Source organism: Carex rostrata, chromosome 11 (genome assembly GCF_964058835.1).
Source record: "Carex rostrata chromosome 11, lpCarRost1.2, whole genome shotgun sequence".
In the NCBI taxonomy this organism is placed as follows: domain Eukaryota; kingdom Viridiplantae; phylum Streptophyta; class Magnoliopsida; order Poales; family Cyperaceae; genus Carex; species Carex rostrata.
The window spans coordinates 10714439-10742342 of NC_135928.1; the positions used below are offsets into that span (position 1 = coordinate 10714439).

General features: G+C 33.1%; 2 protein-coding genes across 3 annotated transcripts; one reads left to right on the forward strand and one right to left on the reverse strand.

Moving 5' to 3' along the window:
* Positions 1-14836: 14836 nt before the first annotated feature.
* LOC144561749 (E3 ubiquitin-protein ligase WAV3-like) lies at positions 14837-18556 on the forward strand. Of its 2 annotated transcripts, none has more exons than XM_078310838.1 (2): positions 14837-15232; positions 16313-18556. In XM_078310838.1, the coding sequence occupies exons 1-2, from the start codon at positions 14990-14992 to the stop codon at positions 18128-18130; spliced, it is 2061 nt and encodes a 686-aa protein (XP_078166964.1). In that variant the 5' UTR covers positions 14837-14989; the 3' UTR covers positions 18131-18556. The 2 variants fall into 2 exon arrangements, with proteins under 2 accessions (XP_078166964.1, XP_078166965.1); XM_078310839.1 differs by lacking the exon at positions 14837-15232 and adding an exon at positions 15597-15672.
* Positions 18557-21950: 3394 nt separating this feature from the next.
* Positions 21951-23533, reverse strand: LOC144562082 (uncharacterized). Its single transcript, XM_078311220.1, has 3 exons — positions 23296-23533; positions 22762-22891; positions 21951-22641 (listed from the first exon to the last, which is right to left on the reverse strand). The coding sequence occupies exons 1-3, from the start codon at positions 23408-23410 to the stop codon at positions 22164-22166; spliced, it is 723 nt and encodes a 240-aa protein (XP_078167346.1). The 5' UTR covers positions 23411-23533; the 3' UTR covers positions 21951-22163.
* Positions 23534-27904: the final 4371 nt, after the last annotated feature.

The following is a 27904-nucleotide window of genomic DNA, read 5'->3' on the forward strand; positions in this document are numbered from 1 at the left end:
AGGTAGCTGGGGGAACACGGACTCAGAGATCTCAGAGCTGAGAGCAGCAATTAAAACGCATTACATTTACTGGGAGAGATGATCTGAGTGAGAGATGTGAATTGACGATGGCAAGGCAAGCTACTGACAAGATGGGCCCGGGCATCATGTAGAATTAAATTAATTGGTTGGTACTTTTGGAAGTAGTGGGCAAGGTTCTGACTTCTGACTTGCATCGTCATTTTTGTGCCATGTTTTGTTTGGTACACAACACAATTGCAGTATCATGTCATGTGTACGTACTACGTGCATCACGTATTGTATAAAAGTATGAATGGACAGATTTAACATGATGCATTTTAAATTCTTTGCTTTGTAGAACTAGGTTTTCTTGAGGGAAATAAATATGTTGTAATTCTGGAGTTTGGCTAGTATAGCTTATATAACACTAACTTTGAAATCTATCGAATCGACTTTAAATGATTAATTTAAACCGTTCAAATTGATTTACTCCATTAGTTGTGCGTTTACATGCAAAATTTATAATTTTTCAAAGTTATGTAGTATCAAGTTAAGTGGTCAAATGTATGAGTTTTAAAATTAATTTTAATACATTAATTTTTCAACATTTTTACTACTTGATTTAATACTAAAATAACTCGAAAATAAAAAAAATTTAGTGTAAATGCATCACTCATAAAGTAAATCAGTTTGAACGGTTTGAATTAGTCATTTGAAGTTTATTTAATCAATTTTAAAATTAGTGTCATACTGTCATATGATAGGGATGCTATACTAGCAGGACTCACATTTATTCTGATTTTATTAGATTTTGTATCGAAAATCACATTTATTCTGATCCCAACTATTAATTTTCATTGAAATTCGTACATGAAAAACTTATTTCCTTGATATTTGCATATAGAAAAGTTTGAACGGTTGCAGATTTATTTCCCTTCTTGAGCTTACTAAATATGTTGGTGAGTTTAACTACAAAGTCTATCAGATTAACGAGAGCGTATCATTTGAGATATCTCAACTTTTGCACGATTGATGTGTACAGTGCCTATTCAGGGTTAGCGCAGGGGCCAGTATTGTTTGTGTTTTGAGATTCGTGCAGTACGTATTTCAGTGGTTGGGATTTTCCAAAAAGTCATTCGTGCGGTGAGATATCTTAGAGGATGAGAATTCAGATTAACTTAAAAGACAAATATAATTTGTGAAAACTAATCTAATCCGTAGGTTGTGTTTACATGTCAAATTTATACAGCATATGATAGTCACGCAATAAAAATTCTAAATGCTGTAATTTATTTTAAAAATAATTTAGTACAAAATTAATTGATAAAAAAAATATGAGAAATGAAAGTATTAAATTAACTTATGAATTTTTTTTTTGATAGTTTGATTTTATGCTAAATTAATTTGAAAATTTATCGATTTGACATGTAAACTTAATTCTCGTAAAGTAGATTGATTTTAACGGTTTAAATTTATTATTTGTACTATTTCGATAGAATTTGAAGTTAAGCTCGCCAAATAATTGGGGAGCTTAAGAACACCCTAGTTCTACTCTTCCGATTTTTTTATTTATATCCAAAAAATAAATAAAATTAAAAAAAATAACCCAATTGTGAGTGAAATTCGAAATTTACCCAAACCGGTTATCCAATAACCGGATTTGGGATAAATGTCCAGTTAGTGGTTCACCGAACTCAAGAAATAAAACCGGTTAACCACTAACCGGAAAGTTAGTTTTTTTTTTTTTTTTTTTTAACCGGTTAATCACTAACCGGAATTTTTTTTTTTTTTTAAAAAAACATAAATTTCTAATTTTTTTTATTTTTTGTATTAAAATATTAGAAATGTTGAATATATTTCTTTGAAAATACATGGAATACAATATAATTTGATTTATTAGAAAGATTGCAACAAATAACCCGGATCAATATTTTTCAGGCCGGATTTTTCGCGGCTGTAAGAAAAATTAATATATTTCTTTATGTGTTATTGGAAAAAAAATAAAAATGTTTAGATTCTGAGTTATTGATCCCGGTTCAAAAGTCACTTCTAGGTAATCTAGAAAATATTGTGATATTTCTAGGACATTTAATTTATGAAAAGTTGTATCTATTTTTCAAAAAAAATAAAAACTTTAATTTATTTAATGATTGTTTTTCAAAAAGAAATTTATCATTGTAATGGAAGGAAAAGAAATAAAAATACACTGGATGGATCCTTATCGATTTTCTTGTGTAAAACAGTTATGAAAATAGTTATGAGATCGTTTTAATTTCACTTAAAATCAAAATAATTCTCAAATTTAAATTGTTGGATGGGATGATCCGTATATAGTTCAGCAGAAATTGGCGAGGTATTTGTTTCTAGAGATTTTTTAACAAATATGAAAAATATTTGGCTCGTATCATTATTTACAACAGTATACGAATATAACCTTGAATTTTGACATATATTAAATTTGCCTATGTATCTACGCCCGCAGATACGCTTAACATCTACATCAATACTCAGTTTCATTTAATAAATACGAATAAGAATATAATCATATCATAGTGAATAATAGCTGAGCAGGTACAATATACAATTATATATTGCGAGCACGATTTCTATCATTTGACCTGGTGCACAGGCATTGTATGTGTGTCAACCGTGGTTAGTGCGCAGGACGAAATTTTTATTAATACCATTTCAAAAAAAAAAAAAACTGAAATTGGAAAATTCGAAAAATATCAAGGCTTTCTATTCAATCTGAGGCTCCATTCTTGGAGCCTCAGATTGAATAGAAGACCCTCTAAAAACCTAAATATCACCATATTACAGTGCATTTTTTAGTTTTGGGGAGCCTCCAATTTAATCTGCGACCTTCCAATAATGGAGCTGCAGATTGAAGTAGATGTTCTGATATTTTCCGAATTCCCTATAATACGTGGGGCTTTTTTTTTTTGAGATAATGGTATTAATAAAAATTTCGGGTGGCGGCTGTAGAATTCGCATCCTATGCATTAACTCCAAAGGAAATCTTTTGAGTTAATGTATCTCGAGTTCTCGACCATTCGATCTGTTTTAAGATTCTAGCAAATTAGATCTACACTAATATTAAAAGGCTCCCTATGTTATGGATAGAAACTGATTGACTCTGTTTAAATTTACACAGTTGAGATTCATTAACTCAAAAGATTCCCTTTTGAGTTAATGTAGAGGATACGCATTTGCGGCTGCTTTGACATAGATTTTTTTTTTTTGAAATATTGACATTTAATTTTTTGGATTTGATTATTGTCAAATTAAATTTCATCAAACAGATTATTTATGTTTGAAATAATAAAAAATACATGACTGCCGAGGATTTCAAAAAATTTAAATGGTAGATAAAAGGATTTTGGTCCAACTCCAAAATAAATATAAACGGAAAATGATGCTGGTGGGTAGGGCTACTAAAAATACTCGTAGTTCGTAATTCAATTTTAGCTTCTTTTTTTACAATTAACACGTTTGATTGAAGTTCGTTATGAAACAAATTAAACTAGTTTGGTTGAAATCAAATTCAAATTAAGGATAAATTTGATTTGGTTTGATTTGTTTGCAGCCCTTAGTGGTGGGTTGGTGGCTGGTGGCTACGGCGCTACCGTTCAAAAGTGAACCTTGTTACTCAAACTGGAGTTCTTCTCTTCTTTTTAATACAATCACGTGTGTTTCCTTTCAAGGTCAAAAACTGGAATTCGTATGCTCTGAGATATCTCAAACTTTGCGTGACTTTATGGAAAATTACGACCGTTTAAATACGTTCTGCACGAATCTCAAAGCACACGTAATACGAACCCCCTACATCACCTCCGAATAGGCACCGGACACGTCGGGCACGCAAAAGTTGAGATATCTCAGAGGTTACGTACTCGTCCCGGGATTTTTTTCATAAACCATAATTAATAAAAGGAATTTTACGGAACCAACATGATTGGTTTTTTTTTTTCAAAAACCATAAAGACCGTGGGATTCTCACGGTCTCAATTTTTTTTTTTTTTTATAAAACAGAATTTTTTTAAATTTTTTATTTTTTTATTAAAATATTAGAAATGTTAAATATATTTCTTTGAAAATAGATGAAATACAATATAATTTGATTTATTAGAAAGACTGCAATAAATAACCCGGATCAATATTTTTCAGATCGGATTTTTCACGGCTGTAAGAAAAATTAATATATTTTTTTATGTGTTATTAGAAAAAAAATAAAAATGCTTCGATTCTGAGTTATTGATCCCGGTTCAAAAGTCACTTCTAGGTAATCCAGAAAATATTGTGATCCTTCTAGGACATTTAATTTATAAAAAGTTATATCTATTTTGAGAATTCTTTTTGAATAACAATCATTAAATAACTTAAAAGTTTTTATTTTTTTCAAAAATAGATACAACTTTTCATAAATTAAATGTACTAGAAGGATCACAATATTTTCTGGATTACCTAGAAGTGACTTTTGAACCGGAATCAATAACTCAGAATCGAAGCATTTTTATTTTTTTCTAATAACACATAAAGAAATATATTAATTTTTCTTACAGCCGCGAAAAATCCGATCTGAAAAATATTGATCCGGGTTATTTATTGCAGTCTCTCTAATAAATCAAATTATATTGTATTTCATCTATTTTCAAAGAAATATATTTAATATTTCTAATATTTTAATAAAAAAATAAAAAATTTAAAAAAATTCTGTTTTATAAAAAAAAAAAAAAAAAATGGAGACCGTGGGAACCCACGGTCTGGAAAAAAAATGCTGTTTTTAAAAAAAAAAAAAAAAAAAAAAATTTTGAGACCGTGGGGTTCCCACGGTCTTTATGGTTTTTGAAAAAAAAAAACCAATCATGTTAGTTCCGTAAAATTCATTTTATTAATTATGGTTTATGAAAAAAACCCCTCGTCCCGCCGCTGTGAAACGCATCATAGAAAAATAAATATTTTATAAAAGAAATCGCAACTAAGGAAATGTTACGAAGCCCCAAACGTACGGGTAATTAAGGAGGTATTAAATATGTATATTTTATCAGTTGTTGTGTCTAACTTTGCTAATGATTGTGTCTAATGTTACTTTTAGTAAGGAGCCAGTTGGATGACACTGAAAAAAAAGACGTACTATTTCAGAATACATAAGGGATTGGATTTTATCTAAAGAGCTTTTGAAAAAGTGTCTTTCAAAGCTAAGTTTAAATGTTTAATGAATTTGGCTAATATAACATCATTGTCATTTTAGCCTATATAACACCAATTCTAAAACCTATCAAATCGACTTCGAACGATTAATCCAAACCGTTCAAACTGATTTACATTATGAGTGATGCATTTACATACAAAATTTTTATATTTTCGAGTTATTTTATTATCAAATCAAGCGGTAAAAATATTGAAAAATTGAATGTATTAAAATTAACTTAAAACTCACATATTTGACCGCTTGACTTAATACTAAATAAATTCGAAAAGTTATAAATTTTGCATGTAAACGCACAATTAATGAAGTAGATCGGTTTGAACGGTTTGGATTCACTGTTTGAAGTCGATTTAATAGGTTTTAGAGTTGGTGTTATATAGGTTGAAATGACACTGATGTTATACTAGCCAAACTCACGTTTAATTTGCATTGAGATAGTCTGACATAAATAAATTTAAATAACTCTTTTAATCTAAATGTTTGTACAAATTTTAATACAAATCGGACGGTTTAAGTATGACTTTAGATGAGACTTTGTCTAAAACCATTTGAACAAAAATCCCACCAAAAACAGAATTAGAAATCCTCGATTCAAGACTAAGGTTTTAATATTCAAACGCAAGAAACAAAAATTATAGTCATCACTAAAAATCTCGAACATTAAATAATTAATTTCATTTAAAAATATAAATTCACAGGGATGCTACCGCATCAAATAATTTTTCTTCAAATAAATCAAAGGTTCAATGATTAATTTTGTCCCAAAAAAATTAGTAAAATGTTGCAAAAAAAAGTAAAATTAAACAGAAGAAAGTAAAAAGTTAGTTTTGTAAGTTTAATCATGATTATGATTCATGAAACTATTTAATATGCACCCCAGTTCAATATGCATGAAACTATTTAATAATTATGATTATAATAGTTTAATCATGATTATGATTCATGAAACTGATATTTAGGTTTTTTGGGAGTCTCTAGTTCAATCTGCCCCCCCCCCCCCCCCCCCCCCCCGAATTCACATCCTCTCCAATACCTGATAAGGGAATCTTTTACAATTACTAGATCTGAACCGTACTTTTTAACTTGGCACGAATCTCAAAGCCCAAAAATACAGCCCCTACACAAGCTGATTGAGATTTAATCTCAAACCGTAAAGTAAGTGATCCTCTGCAATATCTGTGCAATACCTGAGAGGATACGGATTCCCCCCCCCCCCCCCCCCCCCAAATAATGGAGACCCATATTGAATTAGATACCCTGGTATTTTTCAAATTCTCTAATTCTAGTGATTTTTGTTTAATGGTATTAATAAAAATTTCGATACTTTAAATGAACTAAAAGTCTAAAACAATTCAAATAAGTTTACAGCACTACCTCGGGTGTAGCGATTTAAATAGCTAGCACCCACCCATCAACGAGTTCTTAATTATATCTGAAATTTATTTTGTTTCAAAATTTTCTAGATTTTCTTTGATTATTTGCAAGGTCATCTCATCCCTCATCATATCATATGCAGCTTTTCATTGCAGTCATAGGGCTGAGTAGTATAGTACAATAGTAGTAGCTGTATATCTGCTCCTGTGCTAATTAATGTAACATTAATTAGAAACAAAGAAGCACGTAGACAGACAGATAGACGTAGCTTCAGAGCACAGAACAGCTATTCCTATGATGACTATTCTATTTATATTACTGTGTATCAGGATTCATATTCTAAATTTGTTCGGATGACCAATAAATAATGAAACTTGTGAGAATTCAAATGGATGGAAGTTATATGACAAATATTTTTCTTTATATTTGATAGATAAAAAAAAACATTAAGGAAAAATATAAGAAAAATTAAATTTGTACATATTTGTACGGTTAAATAATCTGAGATTGAATTTAATTTTTTTCTCGCATGGCATCTCTTATTCGTTCTTCATTTGCATTTTATTAAAAAAAAATCATCTTCAGGTTAATGCATTTGTTTGATTTTTTTTTATGTCGTTTTACCTATAAATTATTTTTGACAAGCAAATTTTGTTTTACTTTTTATTGTATTGAATTATAACTTATTTTTTCACCATCACCTGCCAATTTTTACTTCTTACGATTTTATTTTCTATTTTCCTAATTTTATTACATGTTAATTATTAGACTCAGTAATTTATCAGAAAATAAGTAATACTATAAATGAAAAGGTTAATATTTATAACAATTTAAAAAAAATATACAGTTTCTTATAAACTATTATCACGATACAACAGAACATTTATTTTAATGCATTTTCGTACATAATCATGAGTATTGATTCTTATATATTAATTTGTGAATTTATGTATCTATAAAATTTCATCCCATACAATCCCGTCACAATCAAATATGTCCCAAATGCTTTCCGTTTCAGAATTTTGATCCGTATACTTTTATTTTGTTAACTGAATTTGAATTCATATATTCCTTATGATAACGAACATTTTGAGTCTAAAATTTTGATTACAAGTATATTAATATTTTAAGGGTGTTAAGACTAGTTGCCCACATGGAGGCATAAATTTCATGCCCCATGTATCACTCACAACTCACAAGTGAGATCCGATAGGTTTAAGCATTTAAATATTGTAATATAATTTTGTTCCGGGTCCGAGTATCAGTGACACATGGGGTAGGAAATTCCTGCTCCATGTGGGCAACAAATCTTAGCACCCTTAAAATATCAATCTACTTGTAATCAAAATTATATTCCAATATTTAAATGCTTAAACTCGTTGGATCTCACTTGTCAGGGACACATGGGGTAGGAAATTCCTGGCCCCATGTGAACAGCAGATTCGGTCTCATGTTTACAAGGTATGTTAGACGAAACCAAATCTCTTACCTCTAAAGTCACTAACACATGAGTCCGGAATAAATTTTGAGACAGAACTGTATTCAATATTTAAATATCAAAATTCACTCTGAATTTACGTGTCAGTGATTTTAGGAGCATGAATTTTCTGCGCACAGAAGGCAGATGATCTGGTTCCATGTTAGACAATGATCAGCTCGGTTTCAGATGCATACCTGCTAGTCTGTTACACAACTGTGGCTACATGGAATCACATAGGCTGCGCAAAGTAGGGATAGTCTTCTGATTATATTTCTTAGACCGGGCATGCTAAGCTGATTTTGAAAAGTAGGGTTGGACACAACATTAGTCGTAGGCCTACGACTTATTTAAAGGCACAGCTGTTTCCAGCAACTAATCCTCGTTAAATGCTGCGCTGACATTATCTATTTTTGTTTCCCTTTTTATTAGATCTTTTTTTTTTATAAAAAATAGCGAACAAAATATTCTTCTTTTAAAATTATAGATGATTTTAATGGTCAATGTTTTTAAATTATGAAATTAAAGAATATATTTAATGCATGATATTTTGTCTACTATTTTTTTCTCTTAATGACCTGTCTATTTTAATATATTTATTTAGAATAACACGAGGCAATAAAAACCAGAGTTATAAATAGCGCTATAGCGTTTTCGGACCATAAAAGCTATGACACTATTAGTACTATAGTGGCGCAATATGACAATAGCGTCATTATTTTAACCGTTCTGCTATGATGCGATAAATGTTATTTAAATTTTTCATAAAAACTCGGAGACAAAAATAGCATGCAGTTGGATTTTTGGGGACTAGTTCAATTTTTATTTTTAGAAAAATCAATTGGATTTTTTTATTCGGGTTTGACCCTTCAGTTCGATCCGATTTTAATAATATTGATCATAATAGCTTTTATAAAAGAATAATTATTTTAGTACCCGCTGTACAGTACCCGCACTTAGAGAAATAATGTATTATAGTTCCCACTAATTTTATGGTCTTAACTAATTATGATTCTTAAATCCCAGCAGTATCATTTCTCAATGGTCCCCACTAATTATATAGTTTTCCTTTTACAATTCCCGCACTCGTTCTCGCGTCAACCTTTCTCTAACAAAAATAGTTGACTTCATAGGAATAAATACTTCAATGCATAGATATAAATATTTTAAGTACTTAGATATTAATACTTTCAGTGTCATATGTAAAAAATACTTAGATATGTATCCCACTAATTATATAGTTTTCCTTGTACAATCCCTGCACTCGTTCTCGCATCAACATTTTTCTAACAAAAATAGTTGACTTCGTAGGAATAAATACTTTTAATACTTAGATATTAATACTTTTAATGCTTAGATATTAATACTTTCAGTGTCATATGTAAAAAATACTTAGATATGTATCCCACTAATTATATAGTTTTCCTTGTACAATCCCTGCACTCGTTCTCGCATCAACATTTTTCTAACAAAAATAGTTGACTTCGTAGGAATAAATACTTTTAATACTTAGATATTAATACTTTTAATGCTTAGATATTAATACTTTCAGTGTCATATGTAAAAAATACTTAGATATGTATACATTCGTAGTTATAAATATTTGAGAAGATAAGATATTAACACTTAATAAAATATTAATACTTTGATGCATAACTTGTTATGATTATCCCTTTTCGAGTTTATCAATCATTCCCGCGTTAGCCTTCCTCTAACAAAAATAATTGACCTCATACGTATAAATACTTCAGTGTATAAGTATAAATACTTTCAATACTTAGATATTAATACTTTCAGTGTTATATGTAAAAATACTTGCAAGTATAGGTATAAATACTTGTGCAACGACGAGTTTGAAAGTATGTTATCATGGATATCATTTGAAAGAAAAAATTGCGTAGATATTAATAATATGAAAAAAATTAAAATTGTGGAGATTTTGTAGTCCCTGCAGAAAGTTATCTTTCTGCATTTAATTTTCGGTGGTCCCCCCGCGGGTACAGTGCGGATACAGTGCTGCGGGTACTATTATTTTCGCGCTACAGTACCCGCACAATAAATAATTGTTCACCTCATAGCTATAAATACTTTCATACATAGGTATAAATATTTCTATACAGATATTAATACTTTAGGAAAAAAATTCGAATTGTGAAATTTTTGTGATCCCCACAAAAAATTATTTTTCCACATTTAATTTTCAGTGGTCCCCTGCGGATACAGTGCAGATACTATAGCACGGGTACTGTTATCAGCTTCATCTATAAAAATACTATCTAATCTCATATGGTGCCCACTTTTATAAAAATGCTATCCGATTTTAAAATCTAACCCGATTCAACTTAGTTTTGATTATATTAAAATTTCAAATTGGAATCAAACCTAATTCGATATCTGAAGACGATTTAAAGTTAAACAACTCAAAATCCAACCTAATCCGATCCAACTCAACACATAATCAGACGATTCTTCAAAATTAAACAGAGGATCAATTATCTCTTAAGAATCGAATCAGAAGTTCAAAATCTTACGTATAATTCTATGAAAATAAATCTGCTGTAATTCTCAGAAAATAAATCTGCTGTAATTCTCAGAAAATAAATCTGCTGTAATTCTTTGGGAATTACAGGACCTGTAATCCCAATTCGAACCATTGGTCTTTCTTGAAATTTGTGTATGAAAACTTACTTTTTTTCGAGATCTGTACAAAAAATATTTGAACGGTTGATATTGAAATTTTAGAGCCCTGTAATCCCTTCCGGGATTACAGCAGATTCGGACTCATAATTCTATACAAGTGACGAAAAGGATGAGTCACGAACAGTAAAATTTAAGACATGCTTCAGAATGAGGTACGCAAAGAATAGGAATGAAATTTAGTTCTAGTCCAATCTTATCAGAGTCGTGGATTTACTTCAAAACAAAAAAAAAAAAAAAAATCAGAGGTAAACATACAGGAGAGAATGAGAGATGTGATAAAATTTTACTGATTCCGTCGCCTCTGGTTTAGAGTGTAGAGAAAGTGAAATTGTTGTCTGCTCTTCGCCCCTTACATTTTTTTTTTAATAAATTAAATATTTTTGGAACGTACTTTTAAAATTAAATATCATATGAAAGACACCTCTTGCAGAATAATTTTTCAAACAAATAGTCAAATACAAAACAAGAACATAAATTTTAGAGAATAAAGACCTTTGGCAATTGCCAAATCAGCAAAATAGTAAAATAGCGTAATATTCTAGCTTAAAACGGTTGCCAAATACGAATCAAAGGTTTCATAGTAACAACAAAGTTAGGGCTGGTTCGGATTTTACTGTTCATGTGGGGAAAAAAATTCACCCTGTTTGGCCTCTAATTAGGAATTGGCATGGGCACAGGAATTGAACTGAAAAGTACTGTTCCCTGTGGGAAAAAAAAATTCAGTTGAGTAACGCAGCCGAACAAGACCTCAGACTGAATTTTTTTTTCCCGCTTGAACAATAAAAATCAGTTCAGAAAATTTTCAATCTCGTTCCTATACCCATTCCTATACGTCTGTCGAACAGGTCCTTAAATAGTTATTTTTTGAACAAATGGATTAATAAAAAGGATATATCCTCATTATTATTATTGTTATATAATCCACTAATGTCTTGTTCGGCTACAATAAAAATTTTATTATTCATGTGAGAAAAAAAATTCACTCAGAAATTTTTTTTATTTTCTTACATAAACAGTAAAAATCAATTCAAAAATTTTATAATCTCATTTTCATTCTCTTTTCCCTCCATCCGCCGAACAGAATCTATTTATCTGTTCCCGTTGACTTTCTACCAAACACATTTTCACCTTTTCAAATGTTACAAAAAAAGAATACTATTCTAACACTTCTAGTTCGATGATACTATTCAACAGAAATGGAATAAAACACACCTTTATAATACTATTCAACTACTATTTATTTTTACTATTCAAATAACACTGTTATAACTTATAACACAGCTTCTAATTTGTCATAAGAACCCATAAAAAGTTGAATTCGCATCTCTGAGATTTCTCATATTTTGCGTGACTTTTTGGAAAATCTCAACCATTGCAATGCTATATGTTTTGCGCGAATCTCAAAGCTCAAATAGTACTGGTCCCCTACGTCACCCCCGAATAGGCACCGGGCATGTCGGTCACGCAAAATATGAGATTTCTCAGGGGATACGCACTCTAAAAAGTTCCCATACAGGCCGAAAATTTTATTTATATCTTAAAATAAAGAAGTTAAACCAAATCATGACAGATTTTGGGAAATTTGAGAAATATCCAACTTGTCAAATGTCTCTGCGGCCTCAAAGACTGAGGGCCGCCCAATAATTATGGGGCCCCAGTCTAGAGGCCTCCAAATAGTTCTGCGGCTCCATTTGTTTGTTTTCTAAAATAATTTCAATTCTCATCCAAAGTGATTATGCGGCACATACTTGAAAAAAATCTTGATATTTATGCCACTTCTGGCTGAACATTGCGTGCCAATTAAAAAAAAAAAAATGGAGTCGCAGGGTCATATGGCAGCCCCAAGTCTTTGAGGCTGCAGAACGTCTTGGCAGCCTGGACATTTTTTGAATTCTTCAGAATCTGGAGTGAATTTTTTTTTTTTTTTTTGTGATTAGGGTTTAAATAAAAATTTCGGCCATACAACACATCTGAAATAGCTCTCTTTGGGGGTGCAAAAAGGGGACATGAAGGAATGCTATTTCAGATATCTATAATCTATTTTCTTCCACTGTTCACTCCACTCAGCGCACTTGGCAGTTGGCACTTGCTAATGTGATTGGACGAGTCCCCTACTCCCCCTTTCAATCCCTCTCTTTTCTTCATATTACTAAAATACCCTCAATACTAGAAAATTACTTTGAAAAATATAATTACTTCTTTATCAACTGTCTAATCTTCTTTATTCTAAGCAGGTTTTGCTTCTAGGATATAACTTCCCCCGGAATGAACTCTACTCCTTTTCTTGAGAAATGGAGGATCCTCCTATTCTCCAATCCGAACCGTTGAAAATCGATAAAACGGATTCAATTACATTTGATTTGTTTTAATAGATTATATTGATATAAAAGAAAATTTTAATTGAAGCCGTTTGATCGATTTTCAACGGTTCGGATTGGAGAATAGGAGGGTCCTCCTTTTCTCAAGAAAAGGAGCAGATTGGCTTCCAACTTCCCCTGCCAAAAATTACAAAATCATGCCTCTAAATCTTGCATTACCGGTTCCGTTCACGCCTCTTGATTTAATTTGTTTATTCCACTTATAGTTTTTTTTTGTTTTATTGAAATTTAATAATGAGGTATAGTTATGATAAGCCCTCTCCTGTTGCAATAACTTTTAATAATTTTAAATTTTCATTTATTATTGTCAAAGGGTTTGGCTAATTTGCTGCTGGCAGCATTTTAGCCGGAGGTGCTGCCGCCTTTTTATTTTTATTTTGTGATATCCAAACAACAAATCCAAACCGTTAGATGTTTAATCTATATTATAATCTACTTGGAGACCAAATTTTACATTTTTTGGAATTTTTTTACTATTTATTAAACTAGTTTGAAAACCGTTGTTTTCAGTAAATTTCTGCAGCATTGAAATCAGCGGTTTTCAAACCAGCTTAATAAATAGTAAAAAAATTCCAAAAAATGTAAAATTTGGTCTCCAAGTAGATTATAATATAGATTAAACATCTAACGGTTGGAATTTGTTGTTTGGACATCACAAAATAAAAAAAAGGCGGCAGCAAATTAGCCACAACATATATATATATATATGAGGAGGGTTCAAATGCCTCCATTTTTTGTGCCTCCATCATGCCTCCATTTTTTAAAACTTTAATAACTCAAGATTTAAAACTTAAACGTCAAAATATAACCGTTAGATGTGATCTATGTTATTTTCTCTATGTGCTCATAAAAAATTATCGCATTTCAATTTTATTTTTATGTGAATCAATAAGTTCAAAAATCAACGTCTAGAAATCATTCAAATTAGTGCATTTTTTACAAGCTCTTGATGACAATCAAAACAAAATTGAAATGTCATAATTTTTTACATGTGCATAGATAAAATGATGTAGATCACATCCAACGGTTTTATTTTGATTTTTAAGTTTTGAATTATTAGAGTTTTAAAAAATGGAGGCATGGTGGAGGCACAAAAAATGGAGGCATTTGAACCCTCCTCTATATATATAGGTTGGCTAATATCAAATCGATTGTTTTTGAGATCTTGTACAACTAAGTCGTTTTTCAATTTTCAAAGTCCAAAAAGTCGCTCCAAACTGTTAGATGTGATCTTTATATTAAAATATGTTTGGAGACCAAATTTTATATTTTTCTGAATATGTTTACTATTTATCAAGCCACTTTGAAAATCGCTGATCCAACGATAACTTCTGGTTTTACTATTTTATTAAGCCACCATTGAATCAATGGTTTTCAAAGTGATTTAATAAATAGTAAACAAATTCATAAAATGTAAAATTTGGTCTCCAATCAGATGTTAATATAAAGATCACATCTAATGATTTGTGTATATTAAATGCAAATAGTGCAAGTGAATCCTACTTTTTTGTGTATATTAAATGCAATGTTTAAAGAAATCACGGAAAATCTGCCAACTGGATGGTGGCCCACTAGTCTAAGATTTGTCCCACGGGCCCACTCTCCATCTGAAAAAGCACCGAGGGGCATATTCGGAAGTCAAAACAAAATTTCTCTTCCCTCATTTATTCATCCCCCCACCCCGTTCTCTCTCCTCCCATTTCCCCTCCACTCCCACCTCCTCCTCTCAACTCTCAACTCAACACCCAAAAGTCAAATCTTTCTCTCTCGTCCCTCATGGCGCTCTACTCTCCTGCCTCCTCCCTCTAAATTCAAAACGTCTACTTGAAAAACAGAGAGAAACCAATAAAAATGGCTGTAATGGAGAGCGCTTGGAAGCGAGCCAAGAGGGTGCTGGGTCTGAGCTTTTGCGCGCATCCCCCTCACAGGAGCACCTTCGATGACTTCGGTGACAGTTTTTCTGACGTCAGACTGTCAGACGCCTCTCTCTCCGCTGCTTCGTCGGATTCGGGTTACCGGGCGCTGATCCCCACCACTCCAACTCCTACTTCGTCGGGACTGCGGATTTCTAAATCCAAAGCTCGATCTTTCAAGGTCAAATGCTGTTCACTATTGTTATTCATTTGTATTTTTGGATGCCTCTATTTGTTAAAGTTGACATCTTTGTAAAATTTTTGCTGAAGATTGCAAGAAAATATTGCTACTTGGCTTTAGTTTTTACTTGGTTAGCCTTAAAACTTAAAAGTTGGTATGTAAACCACGAATTTCTATTTGTCAGATAATAAATAGTGTTTCTTTGTTGCTGTAATACTAATTGCTGTGGTCCTGCTTTTTAGTTGAAGAATACAAGGAGATGGGATGCTTTCGTTTTCATAGCCCCTCTTTTAATGACATTTTGCTTTTTTATTTTTTTGGTTTTTGGTTTTATTTTCAAGTACATTGTGTCTATTTTTTGCTTTCGTTTCTGACCAATTTTCCCTTTTTTACAATTTCCGATTCTTTGTTTGGGATTGAAAGGGAAAGTTGCTTCTCAGGTCAGCAACAGACCTCTGCATCATGTGAAGTGATTTCGTTTTCGTTACTTTTTCATTTTATTATAAAAATTCGCAGTCTTTTGACCATTTCGGGCAATCATTCCAAGGAAAAATCTCAAAGGAATCTTTTAATTTATCGATGTTAATGTAATAATGTTTCCTTCCTTAACTAGTAAATTAGTCAAAATATAAAGTAGTACTTTGTACAGTTTAGCTGGAGTAGACCTTATCATTAGTCAAAGCATGTTTTAATCAATGCTGTTTTTTTCTTTTTCTTTTTCTTTTTCATTGCATGCAAATTTCATACTATCATTAATATATTGTATACATTCACTATACCTTTCAATATGTATTGTTCTTTGGGGAATCATGTAAATGTGGTAACTTATTGTGAAATACTATGTGGATAATAATATGCTTTTATCATGCGCACTTGACTAGGAACTTATTCTTTGCTTGCCATTAAACCCACTTGTCTTATCCTACTCTATTGAATTTGCCGATTAAGCAAAGCAGAATTTGAAAATAAATTAGCTTTAGTAGTAATCATAACCCATGTATCCTTGTGGTAACACCTGAATCTTGTTTATACAGATTAATCTGCTTACAGTTCCTTACCATTATTATTTTTTAATTGCAGAGAACATGTACAATTTGCTTAGGTCCAATGAAGCCTGGCCGAGGCCAAGCACTATTCACAGCCGAGTGCTCACATGAATTCCACTTCCAGTGCATATCGTCCAATGTCAAACACGGTAACTACATTTGCCCCATTTGCCGGTCAAACTGGAAAGAAATCCCCTTGCACAAAACCATCCCTTCTCTCCACTTCAACCCACCAAAATCTACTGTACGTGGCCCCCACCCAGATGACCTCGTGACCATGGTACGTCGTGTAGATTCTCTGAACATCCGGCCCTGCCGAAGCCCCTCCACTGAGCCTGGACTGTTCAATGATGATGATGCTGTAGAAAAGCACCTACTGGCTACTACTAAAGAGCTGCAATTTACTTCAGAACGAAAATCAGTTGAAATAAAAACGTATACAGAATTCACCGCACTCCCTCAATATGCTTCTCTGGATGATTTTTCAATTTTGGTGCATATAAGGGCTCCGCGTGCCAGCTCAAATCCACGTGCACCAGTTGATTTAGTTACCATACTTGATATAAGCGGCAGCATGGCCGGTACAAAGCTAGCTCTGTTGAAACGGGCCATGGGTTTTGTGATACAAAATCTTGGCCCATTGGACCGTCTCTCAGTTATTGCTTTTTCATCCACAGCTCGTCGGCTTTTCCATCTCCGCCGCATGTCAGACTCTGGCCGCCAGCTGGCGCTTACAGCTGTGAACTCACTGACGGCTGGTGGTGGTACCAACATCGTTGAGGGGCTTAAAATGGGTTCAAAGGTAATAGAAGATAGGAAGTACAAAAACCCTGTATCCAGTATTATACTTCTCTCTGATGGTCAAGATACATACAATGTTTCACCAAATACAAAACGGGTTGGAATTGACTACAAAACGCTCCTACCTACCCGGTACTTGCCGGTACATGCATTTGGGTTTGGTGGGGACCATGATTCCGCTGCACTGCATTCTATTGCCGAAGCTTCTGGGGGTACCTTTTCTTTTATTGAAGATGAAGGTGTAATTCAAGATGCCTTTGCTCAATGTATTGGTGGGCTCCTTAGTGTGGTGGTGCAACGAATGCGGGTTAGTGTGGAGTGTGTGCATGCTGGTGTATCTCTCTGCTCAGTCAAATCAGGAAGTTATGCTAACTTGTTGGCAGGTGATGGCCGGAGCGGGTCAATTGAGGCAGGTGACTTGTATGCGGATGAGGAGAGGGACTTTCTCATCTCAGTAAAAGTCCCACGTACATCCAATGAAGAGATGGTGCTGGTACAAGTCGGGTGTTCGTACAAAGACCCAGTAAGCAAGGAAACCCTAAATCTGGATCCCACAAAGGTATCAATCCAAAGACCTCACAATGCTGTATTGGAGACGGTCTCAATTGAGGTGGACCGTCAGAGAAATCGTGTCCGTGCAGCTGAAGCGATGGCGCTTGCACGAGCCGCAGCTGAAAAAGGCACGCTTGTTGAGGCAGTTACAACTCTAGAGGACGAGAGATTGAGGCTTGCCAAGTCAGTATCAGGCCAGATCGGGGATCGGCTTTGTCTGAGTCTGGATGCAGAGTTGAAGGAGATGCAGGAAAGAATGGCCAGCAGGAAGCAGTATGAGATGTCAGGTCGAGCTTATGTTTTGTCCGGATTGAGCTCGCATTCGTGGCAGCGAGCAACTGCACGTGGTGATTCCACTGACAGCGATAGTCTGGTTCAGTCGTACCAGACACCTTCCATGGTGGACATGTTACATCGGTCACAGACTCCGGCACTGGGTCCCCTGCGCCCACCTGTTAGGCCTGTGAGGTGTGCCAGTGAACGACCTCAACGCAAATGAGCTGGTTTTGGATTGTGGGTTTTTCTTTTTTGAGGGATTGGTTGGTGGTGGTGGGGGATATATTTATATATTTAAGTTAGATTTGGTAGTTTTCTTAGTATTAATTTTTTCTGTTGTTAGTAGTAATTTATGTGATTTTGGGTTTGGAAGGTATACTGGGAAGGGAAAGGGCATACTTTGGATGGTGGGGGTATACTCATGTAAGGTAGATGAATAATAGATGGGAAGGTAGGGGGGTAAATGGTATAAATGAATTGAGATGGTAAGGGGTAAATGGTATATGACTTGCAAGGGACAAAGTGTGCTGTTCTTTTACTTCTATGTAATTTTCGATTTTGGTGATGTATATATGGATTGCTTTGCCAATGAAGATGGTAATTTTTAAGGTTGAAAAAATTTTGGGTGCTGGATTTTCTTGGATTCCAAATGTCACTTAGCAAGTTTTGGATTTCATGTTTTTGTGTATGCTTCCTTTGGATTTTACTTCGTTGGTTATTGTGTCTTGCAAGTTAGTTTATTCGTTTTGTTTGGTAGTGAAACCAACAAGCAGTCTGTGTCTCAGTGATTCCAGGTTTTACTGAGGTGCTGTTTTTGCTGTTCTAATACATATTCCTTGGCATGTAATTGTTTTTGCCAGCATACAAGCGCTACCTATCATTTATTTTACTGTCTACAATTGATCAAAATATCCGCTAAGATTTTAACAAATCAGGGGACGAGCTCCAGACATGTTGAAGTTGAGAACTATCCTTTCATCTAGTGACAAAACAATGCTCTGTGAGAAAAGTTACGCTGAGAAAAGTTACGCGTTTGAAATCGGAAAAAAGACAATCTTTTATGGATATTAAATAAGTTGAATGACTTGACCTTAACATTTACTTAAAAAACATGTTGAAGTTCTCTTCTTGATTAAAGCTAAATATATAGAGGTTTTATCGCTAGCAGGCTACGTAGTAATTTTGGACCAAGCCATATTGGATGGAAATTGGAGTTAATATGGGCCTTTGGGCTAAAACCATTTTTTTTTTCTCATGACTGCTTTTGTCTGAATTTGTGGTACCTTAAATTAATGCGTGCATGAAATAAGGGGATACCGTTACGAAGTTGTACATCAAAACACAGATTGTTTTACATGATTTGATTCAATATGGTGTCTCAGTTTTCTCCCTTTGAGGAATGGTTTCCAATGCCTAGACTTTGCGTTGTTTTGTGTCAGTACATAGATTAGTTATCCGGATCTTTCATTCTAATAAATGCACATCAGCACATGTTGCAGCGACATGATCAGTGGATATGTTTTTAAATAATAACAATAAGAAGATTTCAACATTCCATCAGTTTGTGCCTACCCAATATTAAGAACTTCTAGGTGTTGCAGCAAAAACTACTAATTACTTACAAGATTCTAGATTGCCTACTCAACCTAGAAGGAATTTCATTAAGTTGCAAACAATGATAGAAACGAATGGAATAATCATGTTGTTTCTAGAAGATATTGTCTATTTGTATATTTGCTTAGTACTTTCTTTTATTAACATCCCCATTTCAAACCTTCAATTAGAATTTGCTTCAAATATATGTAATTAAGCTCTCATACTAATTGGTTTATAATACATTTTACATAGAATCAAAGGCCAATTTTTTAATAATTGAAAAAGTCCAAGTAATTGAAATTAACTATGCTAGATCTTTAACTAGACTTTCATTTGTGTGTATGTACAAGTGAATTAAATTGGTTAGTTTTCTCAATTATCATACTTAAAAGTCTTCATTAAACGGAGAATATCGCAATAATTTGGAATGTGATACTGTTTGATGCAACTTCGGAGGAAAACAAACTCTACAAAAGGAACTAAGCTCTATAAGGGATGAAATAAATTGACATCAGAATTCATTTGAACGATTATAACAATTGATAACACGATTATTATAATTAAAAATATTAAAAAAATTTCTCTATATATGCTATTTTTGGAAGAAAGTGGGGTACTATATATATTCTCTATAATCTAGGTTAATTACACATCAAATATATATTTGATGCAATTTGTTAATGGTTTGGTCAACCGTTGAGCGTCAATAAAACTGAATTTTTATCATTTTGAATGCGGTATATAATCATGATCGATGAAAGCTATAAGAATATAATAGTATCCACGAGGATAAAAGTGTTGTGTATGTAATGGTATGAACAAGAACTACCCGTAATACATCTTTAACATCCTTTGATTTTTTTTTTTTTGTCAAAACATTCATCTTTATGCAAAATTAATTTCTAGATTTTATGTTTCTACATTTTTCTCAAGAAATATATGGTAAATGGATAATGTAGACACCGGCCATGGTATGTTGATTTGATTGCGAACAAGTAAAGTTTAAGTTCGGAGAAGTTTGATAAGTGTCAATTTTCTATTATTTTTTATGTACGGTGAGGTCTAAAATCATCTCCAATTTCTATGTTTTGTGTTATTTTTATTTACTACCTTGTTTATTCATTGCAGAGAATAAAATTGCAAGAAATTTGTGTAAAAAGGAATTTATTAAACGACAACTAATGACAATTCAAATTTTAGGAAGAATTTGAAGGGTCCAAGAAAAGAAATAGATCATTCATAAATCTAAACCGAACGTGTGAATTTCGACGCCGATTGAACAATCCGACCGGACATCAAACTGTCTGTAACTTGAATACAATATGATGCCATGAAAATTTATAAGTATTTACCTTAAATAATAAAACTCAATTATCACAACTCAAATATAAGCAAAATTACTACATAAGCATAATAAAATATTACAATAAACCGGTAATCCTAGATATTTATCTCATTAGATTTCATTATCCACTAGGGTCGCACACTAGGATTTAACATGAATTCTAAAACTTCCAACTTGTATTTAGAGATTCATGCTGCATTTACATAATTGAATCTGCACTCTCATAATTCAACATTCTTCTCTAAGATTTAATTTCCATTCTAGAATTCACTCATTTCAATTGATCTAGATTACTGACAATTTGTAACTTGTAAGTCAGTATTTCTACTACCTTATCGTGGTTTGACATACCGTAGTATCACATAGTAAGGTCGTGCGCTTGCGATCGAATTGTGTTTAGAACATGTGCTTAGAACATTTGTTATTTTACATTTCTATATTTGAGTAACCGATTTGTCAATTGACAAGATTTTTGGAAAATTCGGCAGAGGCTGCCAAAGTTACACTTGTTGAAAAAAGAAAAATTTCCAACTAGCTATCCTAGCCTATTGCTATACTTAAAAATTTACTGGTAAACACTTTTACAGTTTGCTAACAGTATTTACGCCACATCTGAAACTCTTGCAAGATCCAATCCACTAACACTAGTGGCGCGGCAGTCTTTTGTCTCTGAATATAGTTTCATTCTGCTGCTTCCATATCAACCAACATCCACAGATTATTGGTACCTGTCTGAGTCGCTTCCAGTTCCGATTTGCTTGTAACTCCAGGGATTTGTGCCATATTTCCTGCATGCATTGTCCCGGCGATATGAGGAGATGCTTTACTCTTCTTGTGATAGCCTGCCATACATTGTACCACATATGTGCATTCAAATAATAGATGTATATTGGTCTCCAGAATAAGGGTCTGACACATAACACATCCAATTGTGCATCCAACATTATGCCTGTAAAACATCTTGTGGAATTTTACATTTTTAACATCAGAAAAGCAAAGATCTTCACTGTCTCTGGTATTTTATAGTTCCATATATTTGCATCTCTTCCTTTATCTTCCCTGACCCCATGAAAGTCTCATAAATTGATTTCGCTGTTTAGTAGCCTCTTGGTTCCCATCTCCAAAGTATTACATCTACCATGTCAGATGCTTGTGGCGCCAACTGCCGAACAATTGTTATGGCTGCCCTTAAAGAGATACATATATCTAATAGGCCCTTTGGAAAGTAGAATATGTGTCTATCCACCAACACAAAACATTCAAGGCCAGTAGGCCACCCCTATATTACATGTACTGATTTACATTCCCCTTCGTACTAGTATAAAGCAAATTCTGTTGCTTGCATTGCAGGGGTGCTATGACACGCCATGTCGCAATCATCGAGGTTCCACAATGTGCCCCACGCTCCGTCTTCTTCCACAAATCCATCATTGGCAGAATAGCTGGCACTGCCTTGAAGCACATATGGCAAGTAGGAATACATCAACTCCATATCTGGAATGTTATAAGCCGATGTGGTCTCCTCTGCCAGCAACATGACATCTTTCACATCGACCTTTTCCATTTGTTGTTGCGGCTGCTGTTGTTGTTGCTGCTGCTGCTGCTGTTGTAGTTGTAATTGATGATGTAAGTGTAGTTCTTGGTTGTAGAGTCTCTCTTCACGTTGTCTTAGGAACTGTGCGCGGGCCCGTTCAATGCTTTTCGAGGGCTTACTTTTCTTGAAGTGTGTCCGCCAGTAGTTCTTTATCTCGTTGTCTGTTCTCCCTGGAAGACTTCTTGCAATGGTTGACCACCTGATAGATTAAAAAGCGCACCTTTAGTTGGCAACTTGCTAGATTTGCTTTGTGGGTACAAGAAGACTTTGAGTCTCCGATTTTGGTCAATTGTAGCATGTGTGAGATACTATTACATACCTGTTGCCAAACAATGAGTGTAATTCAATGATGATGCTCTCTTCTTGTGGGGTTATTTTGCCTCTTTTGAGGTCTGGTCTTAGATAATTCACCCATCTCAGCCTGCAGCTCTTTCCACTTCTCCTCAGGCCTATAAAAATTTGTACAATATCAAAGTTAAGTACTTAAATTCTTTAATTCTTTCTAGATACAGTGTCATATTGGTAAGATAGATCTCTTTGTGTGATAGTAATTAATTAACTCAAATTTTAAGTCAGTCATTTAAAATACAAGTGGAATTTTATTTTTGAGCTTGAAAGAACTCTGTTTACTATCATATAATTCAAATTGTTGCTAAATTCAAGACTAACATAACACAATTTATTTATTTATTTTTTTTTAAGAAAGACTAACATAACTTTAAAATCCTATAATTAAGCTGCTAAAGTTAATATTAAAAAAACAAAATTAAAGCAAGAAATTTGCATAATTCGCTGCTAAACACACTCACAAAAAGAGTGAGTGAGTGTGTGTAGGGAGAGAGGGAAAAGTAACCTGTAATTTTAGCAACAGAATTCCATCTGCCTTCCCCATGCTGGTTCACATAATCTACTAGGAGCTTGTCTTCTTGAGCAGTCCATGGACCCTTTCTCCATGCCACCTCCTCCATGTTTTATGCCAAAGAGAAACCAACTCCCAAAAAGAGAGAAGCCTTTGAGTTTTAAACTAGGCTTGTCTCCTAAGTCAGGAAATGTATTGGTAGTGATGTGTGCTGTCCGTGTGTTTCATCTCACTCTCTCTATATATATACCTACATTTTACTATATATCTTACACTTTTCCATCATGAACAACATGTCCCTTTCAAAGCATTGCCAATTCCACTACCTTTGCAACTCAAAATCACCGAATTGCCATTGTCATGTTGCCAGATTTGCATTGTAATATTTGTTACTTATTCACCAACCAACCCTTTTTGTGAAACTTTAAAGAAAAATAATGGCTTGTGCTTACCGTGTGTTCCACCCCTATGTGGCTTGATGCTATTGGGGATTCAAAACCTCCTCACCTTTGCTGTGTTAATTAAGTTTAACAAGTAATCATGAGAAAGCGTTTTGAGAAAATAATGGAGGCATATAGTACTATTAAACTACAGGGGCGCATAGAATCTACTGTCAGAATAGCATCTGGGCTGGTTTGGTTTGATAATTTGTGTACTTCATCCTCTTTCCATAAAATTTTCTTGTACTAAAAATAAATTTGAAGTACTATGGTTTGTTAGTATATTGTTATCTTTTGAACACAAGGATGCAAAGAAATTTTGTAGACTGTTGCAGTACCTTCTACTACACATATTGTAGAAAATTAAGATTGACCTGAAAGAGAGATGATTTGATTGATTAATTAGTCATTCATTACTTACAAAGGGTTTATATAGGCTAATTAACTAATATAGTATTTTCTAATTATTTTACAAGATGTTAGGCTTTCCTATTACACAAAATCTAATCCAACAGATTGATCCTAATTGATTGGATATTAATGTGATTGATATTATAATCTTGATAAATTGCATGTAGCATATGCTTCTAAGTGTCTCTAGCTATGTTACCCCGATACTTTATATATGGCCCCGTACCCATATCCAATACGTATCTTATTGTCGTATATCAATACCCGTATCGTATCGCCCGATACCCATATCGTGTTGAAAATAGCTGTATCGCCGTATTCCGTATTGTTTCCGATACGATACCCGTACATCCATGCAACATAGGTCTCTAGCTATTGTCTCCAAGTCTTTCATAATCTTCAACAATCCCCCCACAAGTTGCGCTTGTAGAGACGGACATGCGTTTAAAACCTTTTTGCCAACTTTTTCTCAAGCTAGCTAGTGACTAAAAATTCACCGCTTAGGTGACCTTTTTTGACTCTTTCTCAAGCTAGCACGTGTCTCTGCATCTTTGTTGCTTGAATGATCTTTTTCCCTTTCCTTAAGATGGCAAATGTTTATTTTCACTTAACTGCTTGACTCACTAGTCAGTTCTTTTAACGTCATGAGTTGTTTCCTTCTCTTTATTATATTTTGCCCTACAAATCATTCCAGTTTTTTTACTGAAGAGTTCTTTTACATTTTGTACATTCCTCCATAACTTGAGCACAGATTGGAGCTCGTCTATGGCAACATTAAATATATAGCGATATAGTTGAGGTTGTAGCCGTATTCTAATTATTATTTTTTAGCATGAGATAAAGATTTAGAATTATTAAATTCATCAGCATATATATATAATACTGAATTTCAAAACATATGCGGCCCGGGGAACTATCTGATCTGAATGTAATGACTGGAACAAATAATTAGATCTTGCGTACAGAAAAACAAAATAAATATAATTTTTTTTTTCTATTTCAAATGTATTGGATTCACTTTAATAAGCTCAAGGAATTTAGTCCAACAATGAATAGCTAATTTTGCCTATTTTCAGGAACAGTTTGAAAACAACAAAAGATGATATGATAATTGATATATATCTACGATTCTACGTACAGTATATGATGATTGATGATGATGATAATGATCAAGAAAGTAAATCTATGATATTCACTTCCACATGCCAGATGATGATCATAATCAGGCTGCTAAACTTGGGTATATGTTTAATTGGGTTTACCGATTTTTTTTTTTGTCAGCATTAAGAGCCTTGCGATTTTAATTTATTTATTTTGTAGGAAATATTTAGAATGACCTTAATGACCTTCCCTCTCTTGATCAGGAGTTTATTCCCTTTTAAGGATCTACTTCACAATCAGCAAGTATTTTCTCATCTTCTTTTACTTTCCTTCAATCAAGGCGTTCTGAAGCATGCTCTAACAATTGTTCAAGTTGGAGATGTTTAGTGGAGACCTAGTGCAGATAGTTAACAAAAAAAAAAAACAACATAATTTATTTGGGTGGTGGAAGGGAAACGCTTCAGAAGCCTAGCTAGTTAGTCACTAGCTGCTTAATTTTTTTACCTTAAGCGTGTTCATTATTCTAAAGATAGTGATGTCATATGTTTTATCAAGGCCTAGAGTGTTCCAGTTGGAGAAGATATTTTCTCAAGATGAGACCAAAAACTTTTATTAAAACCATGTAGACATGAGAATTAATTAATTGCATTTACCTCTTGTAGTACTGAATATATCCTGGTCATGCATGCATGTTAATTAAGGCATTCTAATCTTCTATCCTCAGAACAGCTTAAGCTTAATTCCTGATAAGGTATCGTTTAGCAACATAAAATTTTAAGATCAAATGACAACATAAAATCTTAGTGGTGCTTATCAACAAAGAGGAACAGATATGCTGTGATCAATCTTCAATCCTTAAAATATATAAACAATTACTACAAAACAAAGTAGTATCTTTCATCCGATATCATCCAAATTATCAATAATAGCGATTCCTCTTTTTGGTCCAGCAAAACACGGCTTAATTATCCTTTTTGTTAGCTATGTGTCAACATCCTTCAAAAGATAAAAGCATGATTTATGATTTTTGAACCGCCTTTGACAATAAATTAATGCGTAGCCTAGCTAGGGATGCGATTAAGGGGGTTAAAACAAAGGAGCCTAACTCAACTCATGTTTGCAGCCTTGACTTGATTGGGCGTCAACTCTTATGTATATCCCATTAATGACTTAATGCACTTTATTTATAATTAGCAGCAATTGCTTTTGATAAAAAAAATCATTGAGGTTGTGTCTTTCAAAAATTACAGCATCTAATGCTTACACAATTTTTGAGAAAGTATTGAAGGCAATGTTTTAAAATGTAGTCTTTGCGGCTCACTACTGCATGGCGCACAAATGGCAGATGCGATATGCGGTAAGATATGTAGATGGCGTATGAGGATGTGTATTATGAGATTTTAAAATTTACGAATTAAATAAAAAAATAGAAAAAAATTTAGTCAAAAATAAGAAAATATAATAAGATACTGGTATAATCTTATATGTATTAATTAATAATTAGTAGACTCATATCAGCAATTTAATATGTCTCAAAAGGTAATTTCTTTAAAATTCTGAGTCTATTATTGAATATGGAATGCATGCGTCTTATATGCGTGTGATTATTATTGCTGCATAAAAACTATTGATACCAGTTGCCTAAGTGGTACTTTTCTTTCTATTTTGTGTTGTAGTGTGTGTGAGCTTCATCAACATCAACAACTCAAAAGAAGTGAAAACTAGGGAACTTGAATTTTATTTTATATATATTTTTTTTTGGAAAAACAACATACGGTCTATTAATTTATGTGGACTTTTAGAAGTTCTAAACTTTTTTCTTCTTTTTGAAATAAAGATATATAACTTAAATAAACTCCAGCTGATGAATAGAATTTGAATATAATTCCACTTTCTTAGACATGATCCTAAAATATATAATTTAACCAATATGCAAATATTTAATATCTTATAAATTACATCTTTAGATTACCATAATGCAAAAAAGAATAAAAACAGCCAAGCTAGAACCTATGTGCTTTCTTCATCTCTCTTTCCTGAGGCGACGTGTATATATATTTCAAAAACAAATGGACACTAACTAACAATAGCCTTGGATCTAACTTGTCTCTTAAATCTCTCTTTTATGGTGCACATAAAAGCTATCACTTGAGATCTTGAAAAACAAAAAGGCAGTATATATGGAGCATTAGGCCAAGGTCCACGTTGCATAGAGGTTTTTGTAGAGCCGTAGCCCGTTTTTTTCTTAGGCGGCCGGAATCATGAGTGTGGCTAGATAACACCAGTGTCATTTCAGTCTATATAACACCAACTTCAAAATCTATCGAATCGACTTTAAACGGTGAATCTAAACTGTTCAAACTGATATGCTTCATTAGTTGTGCGTTTCAAGCAAAATTTATAATTTTTCGAATTTCTTTAATATTAAGTCAAGTGGTCAAATGTGTGGATTTTAAAGTTAATTTTAATAAATTCATTTTTCAACTTTTTTTACCATTTAATATGATACTAAAATAACTCGAAAATATAAAATATTTGCATGTAAATGCATCACTCATAAAGTAAATCGGTTTGAACGGTTTGAATTAGTCGTTTGAAGTCTATTCAATCAATTTTGAAATTAATGTCATATGACACCAATGTTATACTAG